Source organism: Erithacus rubecula, assembly GCF_903797595.1.
Source record: "Erithacus rubecula genome assembly, chromosome: 10".
NCBI classification, from domain to species: Eukaryota; Metazoa; Chordata; class Aves; order Passeriformes; family Muscicapidae; genus Erithacus; species Erithacus rubecula.
This window is the reverse complement of record NC_136662.1, coordinates 22,450,417-22,463,263: the sequence shown is the minus strand read 5'-3', so window position 1 is coordinate 22,463,263 and position 12,847 is coordinate 22,450,417. Positions and strand designations below refer to the sequence as shown.

Here is a 12,847-nt window from a genome sequence, read left to right as displayed (position 1 = left end):
TTAGGGAACAATTCTTTGTACATATTCTGAAAAAAAACTACTTGGATTGCTTAATTTTTATTCATCCCTAAAATAAAACACCTTACAGGAGGGTCAGCAGACAAAGCTCCTGTGTTTTGACATAGAACTTGGAATTAGCTTTAAACATAAAATACAGCAAATGTATGATCTGCAATAAAGTTGAATCTGCTCATTTTGCAGAAGAACAATGGCTGAGGGTCGAAGCCCTGGGTTCTGCAGTTGCCAGATGGGATCATTTCCAAAAGGGAATTTGGATGATAATCAGTGTCCGCTGGGATCCATGCCCACCGCTCCAAGCCCGCGTGCCACAAAGGAGAGATTAGGGGCAGAATGAGAATGTGCAAGGCTGGCAAGAATCAAAGGGACTCCCTGTAAAACCTATTACATCTGTGCTCTAAAAAATGCATAGAGAAACTGACAGTCAGGAAAATGCAGTTTTGATTGTGCTTTGATGGCTGGGAAACTAAAATTGTGTGGGTGGGTGGCTAAGTGTAACCCCATGTCCATGCCAGCTTTATTTGACTGGGAGAGCCGGAGTCAGGCCAATCCTCATTGTCCTTTCAAGACTTTCAGAGCAGCAGGATAAACAAGGAATGAAATAGGGAAATGAATTTATAGACTTTGGGTGTCAAATGATTAACAAAAGACCCAAACCTTGGTGTTTTGTTCTATTGATTTTGTTTTGGCAAGGCAAAGATAAGATTGTGAACCTGTACAAAGGGAGGTGGTCCTTGCTTCCCTCTGTGCCTTTGTGGTGGCTGAGTAATTTGCTGAATTGAAGTTTCACTTTTGGACTGAAAGCAGGTGTTACTCTACACTGAAATATGAGACACAAAACACTATGCCACGTTTTTAGGGCCCACATGGTTGGTTAGTATTAAATCAAAACAGATCTCAAATATTATGGTGGGAATATCTGAATTTCTCTAGTGCTTGCTTTGTGATGGTAAGAGTAACTATACTTCCCAGTACCAGGTAAGGTACACAAACTTGTGGTGTTTGGGAACCCCTGTTAGCTCTCAGCAACTGAGTGTGCCCATGATTTAAGTTCTAGCCCTCTAAATCAGTTTTCTTAATCCAATCTGGCCACAGGATTTATCATTTTCCAGGGGAAAGGAACTTCCTGCTGTGCAGGTTTGTAACATTGGCTGCAGCACTTCAGAGCTTTCCTCCAGTGCTCTGTGCTGGCCTGGTGGTGCTCTCCTGGGAATTGTGGATTCCTGTGCAAGTACCAAGACGAGCTTTTCAGGAGCAGTGGGCAACAAGTATGCAGCAATCTTACTAGTGTCACAGGTTGTATTGAAACAGAGAAGCTACATTAAAATAATAGGAGTTGTGAGATTAGCTTGGACATGTTTAAGCTTTCTAAAGTGAGAATTAAAGGTAGACAAGGCCTTTCTGAGACTATTAATAGATTAGCTTGGTTGGTCAGAACAGGGTGCTTATAATGCCAAGGTCGTGGGGTCAATCTCTGTATGGGCCCATCACTTCAGAGTTGGATTCAATGATCCTTGTGGGTCCCTTCCAGCTCAGGATATTCTGTGATATGAGCAGGGGCCTCACAAGGAAAAATTACAGTGCTTTGAAGTGCTGTGGAAAGTGCTTGTGGAAGTTCATACTGTGTGTTACAGGAGCTGAGCAGACACAGCAATGCATCACTACTGGGCTTCACAGGAGAAGGCAGGGCTGGAGCCCAAGTAGGGAGCAAATCCAGAAACAGCTGAATTGGTAGGTTAGTTTAGACTACTAATATGTATATGCCTGTAGACTTTCTATCCTGATCCATCTGGTTAGAACTTAACATCTGTGGATCTGAGGTAAACTTTTGCCTTTGGTGAAAGAATTGGGGATGGGGCAATATTTTGAAGGGTGTCATAAAAAGGGTAAGAGGAGAGCTGTTTTATGCTTCTAGAAATTAATCTCTAGGACATGTTATTCTGAAGTGCATCTATCACTAGATGCTTTATTTGATATGACAAAATGCCACAGGCATTGATCCATCAACTGCTGTTGTTTCTACATGGTGTAACAGGCAGGGAACCTGAAAAGATGTGTTTTCCAAAACTTTGTTGAAAAGAGCTGTGGCTCTGGGAGTGCCAGGGTTAGGTCTGTAACTCACACACACGTGGATTCTACACAAGGCCTGAGCTCCGTCCTGACATTTGTGAGAAAAGGTTTCGCAGCTTCAATGAAACAAGTTTTTCACAACTCAGTTACACTGATGACTCTTCTCAAACATATGGGAATAAGGCTGCATTGCATGATTCCAGTGTCTCTTGTGAAGCTATACACAGAGACTCCCAGAAGAATATTAGCATTGACTAAGCAAATCACCATGGAAAGTGAGGACATATTTGAAACTGGGCCCACATTTGCAAGATGATAATTGGATTATTTTCCTATGCGAAAAATAGATCTTCTGGTGTTTCCTTTTTCTTCCCCTTCTCCTTTCCTCTTTTTTGGGGGATTTTAAAAGCTAATTTGATTTTTATCCACTCTGAAAAACAAATAATTTCCCTCTAACCAAACTCATATTTTTGGTAATGCTCAAATCTCCATTCATTCTCTCATTATTCAAGAACTGGAAGTGATGAGATAGCAATATTTAATGGGATAGCTTAAAAAGATTATTAAATACAAGCTAGTGAATTGAAAGAGAAAGCAAGAAAAAAAACATTCAGAATCCAACCTTGAAAAATTTGCTTTTAATGAGTTTTCACTTTAAAAAGGAAAACAAGTATTGGGTTCACATTCCTTCATAAAAAAAGACATCTTTGTCAAGCAGCTATAAGAATTCACAAATTGGATGACAGAATGTGCCCACTGCTTTAACAGGAAGGCAATAGATCCAGCACGAGCTTGAAAGCAAGATGGGTTTTAAAGTGTTCTGCTGTCATACAGAATCCATAGCAAAATAATGAGAAACATTCCACACAGACATCATCCTAAATTCCCATTTGGGTATTATTTTCTCATTGATGTTGTAATTAATGCTAAAATAATTTGTCAGTGAGCCTTCAAGATGCTTAGAGCTTTCCAGAGGGCTTCTGGGAGTTGAGGGAATTTGGCACCTCACAGAAACAGACCTTGTCTCCTCTTCTGCCATCCACACACAAAACACCACTTTGCAGTACTGAACAAATAAGGTGTGGGAGAAGACCAGAGCAAGTATCTAGTTAGCAGGATTTTTTAACAGAAAAAAAAATCTAATCCAGTCTTGGTCCTGCTCCTATTTTTCCCCTGTTTTGTATCTAAGTCCTTTGGGAGCCACAGAGCAAACAGCAGCCTGTGGTACTAATCTGCTGCTTTACAGCACTGGTATATGGTCACTGCAGAGCTACACGAGACACTGTCAACTTCAGTTTTGCTCCAATTCATGATTCCTTTGTTAGTAGTAATTGGATGAACAGTTTGAAGTGAGACCTCTTGAAAAAATCCCACTGTACTTGTTAGGAACTGTGGCCTCAAGTCTGCATTTTTGTTAGCTTTCACAGTGATTAGTCACTGCACAACAGCAAAGAGCAGAGCAGTGCTCCTCTGGCATGCAAAAGATCTTGCCATACACCTAATCCTCACTTTTTTTTCCTCCTTAATACCTTCATTCTTATACTTATGAAAATTAATGGAAAAGGTCCCTGTAGAGGTGGTAGGTTTGCTTGCACTCAGAGATCCATTGTCTAGGGATACCACTATGGCAGGATATTCAACCTTGGCATAGGAAAGAAGGGCAGCTCTGTGTTAACTCCTCTCTAGCTGAATAAAAACTTTACCAATGGACTTCAAAGCATCTCTTACCTTTCCCATACTCCCTTGTAAGAATTGCTATAGAGAGGCAGGAACAAGAGCAAGAAGTGGAAGGAGATGGATTTGATACCATACTGGAAAAGTGTGATGTGGCAGCACTCTCCAGGCAGCTGTGCTCCCAGGGAGCTGCTCTTCCCAGCTGCTTTTCCACAGCCAGGGTATGCTGCAGGCTGCTGGGTAATGCTGCAGTTGGTTTGCTGAGGAAAACTAGGAGGTGAAACTCAAAGTGGACTAACCTGGTTGCATGGTTGCAGTTACATGTAAAATTTAAGAGAGTGGCTGTAATTCGGAATTTCTCTGAAAACAATAATCTATGAGTGTGAAGTAGGAACTGTCATGTGTTAGTGTCTAAATGTGGTTATTGACTGTTTCATACTTCAGTGAAAGCTTTGGTCACTAAATTCTGAAGTCTCATACCCGGACAATAAGTGTCCCTGGGATTTTGTTTGGCCAACGGCATGGCAGTGCTGTATCATACAGCTACATATGCTTGAATAAAGGACAAGTGGGTTTTAGGACAAAGAATAATTATGACTGTGGAAGTGAGAGATTCTGGCTTGCAGGAAAGAAAATTCCTGGATGAAAAACTGATGGGGTTTGTAGCTTGATTTAAATCTGATTGTGTCCTCCTTTCTTTAGTAGGCCATGAGCTAAAAGTAAGGGTATGATTAGAAGATCTGGAGCATGCTAAGGTGTTTAAACTGACCTTTTAGACAAGAAACAAGCTGTAGAAAAGTTCTGATGGCTGTGAAAGGTCCCTAAAACGTGAAAAGGGAAGGTGTATCCAACAGGCAAAGAAATACAGAACATGGATTTAAGTATGAAATATGAAAAGCAAACCAGCAAACAGCTGACTTAGGGGATTGGAGTTCTCTGTAAAGAAGTTGAAGTTAAAAGAGAATAAAAATAAGCTAAGAAACAAAGGAGATTATAGAAGACATTGAACAAAGCATTTCTAAACAATAAAAGTTCCAAAAATAAAAGCATAGAAAAAGGAGATCAAAGAGACACCATTTAGTCAGATACAAATAAAAATATGAGCTGGAAAAAAATAATTAAAAAGCAAACTACAGAATTAAGAGCCCTAACTTGCTTTCCACAAGCAAAAAGGAATATTTGCAAATGAAAAGTAATATCAATTGTCATTAAAGTGCCCTTGCAAAGAGACAGAGGAGGATGGCCACGGGGCTGGAGGGTAAAATGTTAATAACCATTGATGCTACAGTGACTGTGGTTAAATGTATGAGTTAGGGAAAATTCCTACAACCATTTGGAAAAGAGTGGAAGACTGGAATTTACTTAAATTAGTATGGGAAAATTGGCTGTCAGTCTAGGGAAACTATGAAAAGAAGGAAAGTAGAAGAAACTTTTCTGTGCAGCTTAAAATGGGCAGATTTTGAAGAAATTCACCAAAAGCAAAAGACTAAAGCATCTTAAGAGATAAATACAGTAAGTAAAACATTTTAAGGCAGATTATTAAACAATGGACAAGCAAAAGGAGGTTTGTGAATCCCAAAAGTAGGAAGGAAGGTTGTGAAAACTGTTGGTTATTTTGAACACAGCAGGTAAAAAACAGGAGCTGTGTAAGAATCTGAAGGATAAGCCTTGATCAAAAATGAACCTGTATTTATGGTCTGCTGGTCTTGTGGTTTGTTTTGTGCTTCAGTAGAAGCAGCAGAAAAAAAGTTTTAGTTTTAAATGTAACATACAATACTATGCATAGCTGAAAACTCACAGTAGTTTTATCAAGAAAAATTTATATTAAAATGTACATAGTATTGTGGCCACTAATACATTGGTTGGCAGTGTAAGGAATGTAGCTGCTAGTGCATTGGTCCAGCTAACTTTAATTAAAAGGTTTAATTTAAATATCTTTCTACAAAACATATTACATTAGCATATCTAAAAGCTGTGACAGGATTGAAGGATTGTATAGCTGAAAGAAGACTGAAAAAGTCAGCCTAATGCACAGGGTGTATTTTCAGAGGTTATTATACAAATAGAGGAGAACAGATTTCTAAATGTTTAAAAATGTCTATTTGAAAGAAGAAATAAGTATATTGTAGAAAGATATTAAATTGTTTTGGGGAAAAGGGAGATGAGGGAGAAGTAGTACAAACATCTCAGGGACTTGGTCCCTATGGCTTGAAGAGTTTACCAGTTTTCCTGCTGTTTCTCTCCCCTTATAGTCTGCACTTATATATTTTTTTTTTATATTTAGCAAATATTTTATTGATAAATTAATGAAGCACCCATCATTCTTCCATTCCTGACAGCTCTCTTCAGTGGGGGCTGCTTTCCATTAGTGGTCACAGGGCAGAGGAGGTGGTCAGCTTCTTGAAATTCACAGCTGTGAGTGTGAGTAAAAAGCAGGGACTCTGCTTTGACTTGGCACCATCACTCAGGCTCAGAGTCTAATTAGGTGAAATCTGGTGCCTTTCTCTAAATCCGTGTGGATGGCATTGGGTCACCTCATGTTGCACAGCAACTCTGTGGCCTCTTGGCTGTGATGTGGATACTGAAATGCTCCTGAGCATTGCACACACCTTGCACCCAGGTGTGAATGCCTGGAGCACATTGTTCAAGATGGACTTCTGCTCTGAACCTGTGTAGTGGTGTTCTGCAAAACAAGGAAAAGTGTACATAAGGTGGGCAAAAGCTGGAAACACCAGAGGAACTTCCACTAAAATGTTTGGTGAATCACTTTTCACATGCTTCTGAATAATTCAGTTTCCACTCTGTGATTGGGAGGGTGCATTTCTGCACTCCTGGGGGAGTAAAGGACCTGGTGTATGAATACAAGCCTGCAAAAAATCCAGGGTGCAGGGAGTCAGTTATTCATCCTGACACTGAAGAGACTTCTTTGATGTATAAGCTGTAGTTAGCTGAGAAATATATGGATCTAAGGGACCAATCATTGAAAAATGTAAATATGGAAAAAGGGTCTGGGTTCTGTGTTAAGTAAAAAAATTGAGCTATAAAAATTATTTGTAAAATAGATCAAAGGAATAGTATGGATGACAAACAACAGAGAGTGGCTGATGGAGCTCCTTAGAAAGAGCATTTCACTGTTTTGATGTAACCCTTGCTCTGATAGTGGGTGTCTGATCTGTGACATTGTTTAATGTGCAGTAGTGTGTGACCAACTAAAAGCAATAAACTACAAAGGTAAATTAAAAGGTAAATTAACATTCTTAACTATTGGAAGATAATGGATGAAATTATATTTAATTTCTCTTTCATACCAAATGGCTTCCTTTGCCCAATCTACTTCTCCTATAGCACCTCCAGTTTCCTTCTTACCTCTGCAGTTCCTCAGAGACACACATGTCCACAAGATGGTACTAGGCTACCAGAAGCCCCTACAATGGCTGGTCAGTGAAGGCTCTTGAAATTGCTGCTGCTCAGGTGCCACCAGAAAAGCTTACTCAAAAAATCTCATTAGTGTTGTTTCCTATGTGAGACATTCAGGCCAAAACACCTGTTTCGTTGTTTCCTCAAATGAAACAAAATTCCCGTAGGAACCAGAGCAGATCATTGCTGTGACTGATACTCTGCATGCTCACACCTGCTTTGTACCAGATAGCTTCATTATTGCCTTTGGAGACACTTCCAATTTAAACTAATAAACTAACTTACAAAGGAGAAGAATGAATTACAGTAGCTTTATGAATTTGTGTTTTGACACATTTTAAAAAGAGAAATTTGACCTAATGTATTATAAATACCTCATTTGCTTTAAGCAATTATTGTAATCTATCACATTGATGCAGCCAACACAAACATGCACTACATTTCTCACGCTAAAAATTGTTCAAACAGGCTTGAATAAATTGTTAATACTCTATAAGCTGCCAGTGGAATAGCTCAATGATTAGCTCTTCTCTTCACATGATTCAAACACATTAGTGACACTGCTGACTAATGACTTGCAAAATTTTTGTTAAAGACACAGGTGCATATTTAATTGGCAGCCCAGTCCCTAAGTCAATGGCATTTCAGGCTTTGGGACTGAAAATCTTTGTCACATTGGGGTATGTAAAATTAGTGCTAGATTTTAGATTTTTTTAAATGACATATAAACATGTTCATTCTGTTGTGATGTTAGATTCAAGTTACTCTTGAAAAATATCTTCTCGTAGTACTATTACTGGAATACTTTTAATCCTGACTGTATGAACAAGGCTGCGGTGTTAATTAAAGACGGTGAACTGCTTTCTCATCAGCACCGTGCAAACGGAGTGATAAATAAGGCCCTTGAAAGCTTGGAAACCATTTGTCATTACTGATCAGACTGCATGTGCTTAGGCAGTAGAAAAGGTAAGCAGTCCCTACGAAGAGAGGTGCCCACCCCTAGTATACTCGGTACTAGTTTCACTGATTTTAATACAATTAAGTGGAGATGGCCACATCAGTATGGTCATAATGAAATCCCTCAGTGGGAGATCTGAAGTAATGAGGAGAGCACAGAAATTGTGACTCGAGGCCTTTAAAAGAGTCCGCGTGTTTAATTGGCTCAATAAAAATAAGATCATGAATGAGGCTGTCATTTTCACAGGGCCCACCGAGGGAAATGCAGGACCAGAGGGCCTGACCCAGTCAGGTCCAGCAGGGCCCAGGCCCGCCTATCCCAGCGAGAGCTTCAGGGTAACGAGCTCAGGCCGAACGCGGCCGAGTCACCTGTGGGGCATCCTTTGGGTGCCCCTTTCGGTGCCCGCGGGCTGCCGCGGGAGGTGTCCCGCAGGTGTCCCCCTGGCGCTCCTCCGGGAGGCGGGGTGCCGGCAGCGGCCGCGCTCTGCGGGGCAGAGCCGAGCGGGGCCCGCCCAGCGGGGCGCGTCACGGCGGCGGCGCGGCGGGGCGGGGGCGGCGCCGGCCGCAGTCGGCACGGGGCGGGCAGCGAGCGGCGCGCTGGCTGCGCGCACCCCGCACACGGCGCGCTGCCACCGAGGGAGGGAGGGAGCGAGCGAGCGAGCACCATGTGCCGGCCAGCGCTCGCTCGGCTGCTGCTCTTCCAGCTGCTGCTGCTCAAGCTGCACCTCGGCAAAGGTGGGTCCGGCGTGGCACGGCCGCTCTCACTCGGCGCCGGGGTCTCCCGGCCTCAGCGCTGCCGGGGAGGGAGCGGGCGTCCTGCCGGTACGGGCACTCCGGTGTGCGCGGCCGCGGATGCCCGCTCGCCCCGGTACTCTGCACGGGGTTTGGGATCTGCGGAGGGCCGGGCACGCTCGGGGGTTGCGAGCTGCGGGGGCCGGGCACGCTCTTCAGCGGGCGAATGCAGCCCAAGAGCTGGTGACAGGAGCTGCCACCTTTAATCCCTTTCAGAGGGGATTTGTGCCTCATCAGAGCAGCGCGGTATCAAGTCTGCAAAGCAGATTTGCTCCGTTCTCCCCCCGCCCTCAACTTTAGTTCGGTCAGGTTCCTTTTCCCGGGACAGCGCCGGTGCGTGTTCCGCCCCGCGTCCCCAGGTGTCGGTGCGTTTGGCCCCGGTAATGGATGCGCAGGAGATCCCAGCATCGCTGCGCTTTATAATTTTTCTTTGTCTGTTGTATTTGGGGTTTAACCATCTTCTATTCCCAGGCTCATTTTCCCTCCTCCGTTAAAACAATGCGGGGAAGCACGGGAATGGCCCCTTTCATCCCTGCACAAAGCAGCTTCGGGATCGCCGCCGTGCTCCCGCGGAGGCGCGTCTCCCCCAGCCGCGCACCGGGTCGCTGTGCCCCGGCCCACCCTCCGCCGGCGGCGGCTCCCGCTGCCTTAACCGGGTTGTCCGCGGCCGGGCCGGGAGGCGAGGCGGCCCCGGGATGCCCCCGCCGCCCGGCCGTGGGAGCGCGCCCCGCTCACCCGGGCGCGTCCCCGTGTCTCGCAGGCGCCGTCAAGGAGTGCGAGGAGAACCAGTTCCAGTGCCGGAACGAGCGGTGCATCCCCGCCGTCTGGAAATGTGACGAGGACGACGACTGCTCGGATAACAGCGACGAGGCGGATTGCCGTGAGTATCCTTGCCCCGCACGGCGGGGCGGGGGCCGGGAAGGGCGCGCTTCCCAGCTGCGCTGCGCCTCTTTTTTATGAATGAATGAAGTCGCGCCGTGCCCGGCCGCGGCGCCGATTGGCTGCCCGGAGCAGCAGATCCGTGACGCGGCGCCGCGGGACAGCGGCTCCTCGCTGCCGGCTCGCCCGGCCCGGCCCGGCCGGGACACCCGGAGCGCCGTGCGGCACCGCGAGTCCGGCGGCAGCCGGCACCTGGCAGCTCCCTGCCCTCCCTCTGCCAGTCCCCTCGTCTCCAGCAACACTCTGCTCAGAGCACCTGAAAGAAACAGCGCATTTTGTGTCCTCGGGGCAGCCGGGAGAGATGTTAAACTCCGGAAGAACAAGTGCTTAGGGTCAGTGACAGGTGCTCAGTGAAATGTTGCTTTACTGTAATCATCCTACAAGATCTATGGTAAATGTGAAGCCTGTGTGTGAATATGATTGGAGTCAGAATGAGAAGGCAGATGAGCAAGTAGCACTGCTTGGCTTGGCAGTGTCAGCCATGTAACATTCATTCCTTCATTGTATAAGGGAAGAGAGAGCAAGATCTATACTTCCGATCCTGAGAAAATGGCACTCATTCTTTCTCCTGTGGTGTGGCCCTGGTGTGTATCAGTGGAAGCCCGTAAACAATGGGTACTTTGTAAAGTTAGGCTGTTATAAGTTGGCTGTTATTTTGCTTACAGTTTCTGATAGCCTGGGAGAATTTGTCTCAGCCATGGAGGGTAAGAAGCATCTGTAACAGAAATTACAGAGCCTAAATCTTGGAGAGAAATGTCTTTAATTTGGAGTTTAAAGTTGCAAATATTGTAGCAAGTACCACATCTCTTGAATTATCCCTGTAGAATAATAGGTGCTGAATGCTCATACAGTGCATGAACTCTTCAAAGCTTACAGACCCAGTGAATATATCATGAAAATAAAGATCACTGATTATGTGATTTTCCTGTTAATGTCTTCATGTGTAAGTCTATGTCAGGTGATATTCAGAGTGAAGTTTGAGTAGATTATTTTAAGGAGAACAGGGATTCCCAAACTCTTAAATTATAACAAGATGTTCCCTGTGAGCACCCCATAACATTTATTTCTGGTTGCTGTTTTTATTCAGGGAACTTGATTGGCTTTATGTATGATATTTTTTTTTTTAATGATCTGGGGACTTAGCAGCATTAATTGAGGTCTAGAAATGGCTTTTGCAGGAATTATAATGGCACTATTTAGAGGCAACTTAGATGTGGAATGTTTCAAATTGCAAAAGTCTTGGGGAAGCCGGGGGTGACTGAGAACTACTGTGGACTCTTGTGTAGCCATAACTGGAAATGTTTTCTCAGAAGTGTCTGTGTTTCCCAGGAGAAACACTAATCTGTGGAAGCACTGGGAATCTTTAAGCAGGTATATAATAGTGTTCTTGAAGCCTTCTGTTTAAAACCTCTGTGTGCTGTGGCTGAGTGAGCTGCAGGTGACCCGTGGGCAGTGCTTTTGGAGCTGCTTTTCAGAACTTGGGATCGTGGCTGGAGGAGCATCTTGAACGGATTCTGAGCCTTGCACTCAACATGGAAGAGTAGGTTTGTGTCCTGAGCTCTTGCCCTGCATGAGTGAGTAGTTCAGTATCTGGGCTGTTTTATTTTCTCCTTTTCCTTACGATCAACCCTCTGAACATTGTGTCGGAGGAGAGCGAGTGAACAACATGCTCTTGATCATTGGCTCAGTGTGCATTGTGCTGTGTTAGAATGCTTATTGCATCTGATTTAGGTTTATTTCAGAGGGGGTTTAGAGTTGTTGGGTTTGGGGGTGGTAAAAATATGTTCTTCACTTTAATCTGAGTTTGGCATTTATTACTGATTGGAGATCAGACTGCAGAAATTGCTCATGGACTGTTAATTTAGCTCATATATAGAGAGACTTTGCAGTTGCCTCTTCAAGCAGGCTGAAAGACAAAAATTGCATTTGTCATGCACATTTTTCTCACTTAAATTGTTCTGAACACTGTTTTATTTAGAAAGTGCATACTGCTTTTCAGCATATTTAGTGTTTGAAGTTCTACTCACTGGGTGAAAGCTACATTCCATGTTTTTGCTTCTAGATACTGCCTCTGTTATCACTACTGTAATAAAAAGACATTTATTTTAAAACCACTTTATGCACATATGCAATAGAAAGAACTGTTCTGGAAAACTCAGCATGCCATAGTGGTGATGGAGAGGGAAATGAATATGCAGGTAGCCTCCTGGCAGTGAGTACTGAGAAGGACCCTGATAACCTCTGTAATTACTTGATAATTCTTTTTCCCAGAGTTGATAATGTATTTGTAATAGCTCATTGCTGCTTGTGTATATTCTCCCTTTTTGAAGAGACAGGATGGTGTTTATCTGTGTAAAGAATTGGTTTATGAAACCAATTGCTTGTGCTAGATGGTCTAATACACTGGAAAATTTTGTAACCAAGAGTATCTTAAATAGTTGGAAGAGCTGATTTTTTTATTTTGGCAGGACTCTGTGGGCTTCCTACTGGAAATCATCTTTGTGCAAGACTGAATTTTTGTTTGTTTGTTTATATTGTTTTTGTCCCTTTTGTGTTGTGTCCTGTCCTGTGTCTGTCTCCGTTTCCCCCCATCCTCCCTGCTCCCAAGATTTGCTGGCATAATATTTTGCATTCTAAGGAGAATGTTTCAGTAATCGAGCTGTATTGCATCCTTGCCATTTGCTTTCCACTGAGCAATCTATTTCTGTTGTGCCTGGTAGTTCAACTTATCTACCATAGGACTGATGGATGAGTTAATATAGCAAACATTGGACCTGAAGTCAGTGCTAAGATTTTAAGATGTGTTAAGTTTATCCAGGACAGGGTTTCTGGGCGAGCAAAAGAAAGGTATCCAAGGAGGCTGCCAGGAAGGGAGGAGATGGTGCTCCTTTATGTGTAGGCACATGACTTGTGAAGTGTTAACAAGAGAGAAGGAGAAGATGTTAATTTGTGTGCATTGTAGAGGTATGTAAAAATAAAG

The 12,847-nt window shown here is 43.8% G+C and overlaps 1 protein-coding gene across 4 annotated transcripts in view; it reads left to right on the top strand.

Moving 5' to 3' along the window:
* Positions 1–12,847, top strand: part of LRP8 (LDL receptor related protein 8) — a 224,769-nt gene that overhangs the window by 45,134 nt on the left and 166,788 nt on the right. For 2 of the 4 annotated variants that reach the window (XM_079313698.1, XM_079313697.1), the window contains exon 1: positions 9,162–9,808. The exons of 1 other annotated variant lie outside the window; for it this stretch is intronic. In XM_079313698.1, the coding sequence (XP_079169824.1) occupies positions 9,427–9,808 (382 nt within the window). In that variant the 5' untranslated portion in view covers positions 9,162–9,426. Of the gene's footprint in view, positions 1–8,659; positions 8,872–9,161; positions 9,809–12,847 lie in introns of those variants that run through there. One more of the 4 variants, XM_079313699.1, reaches the window with a different exon arrangement.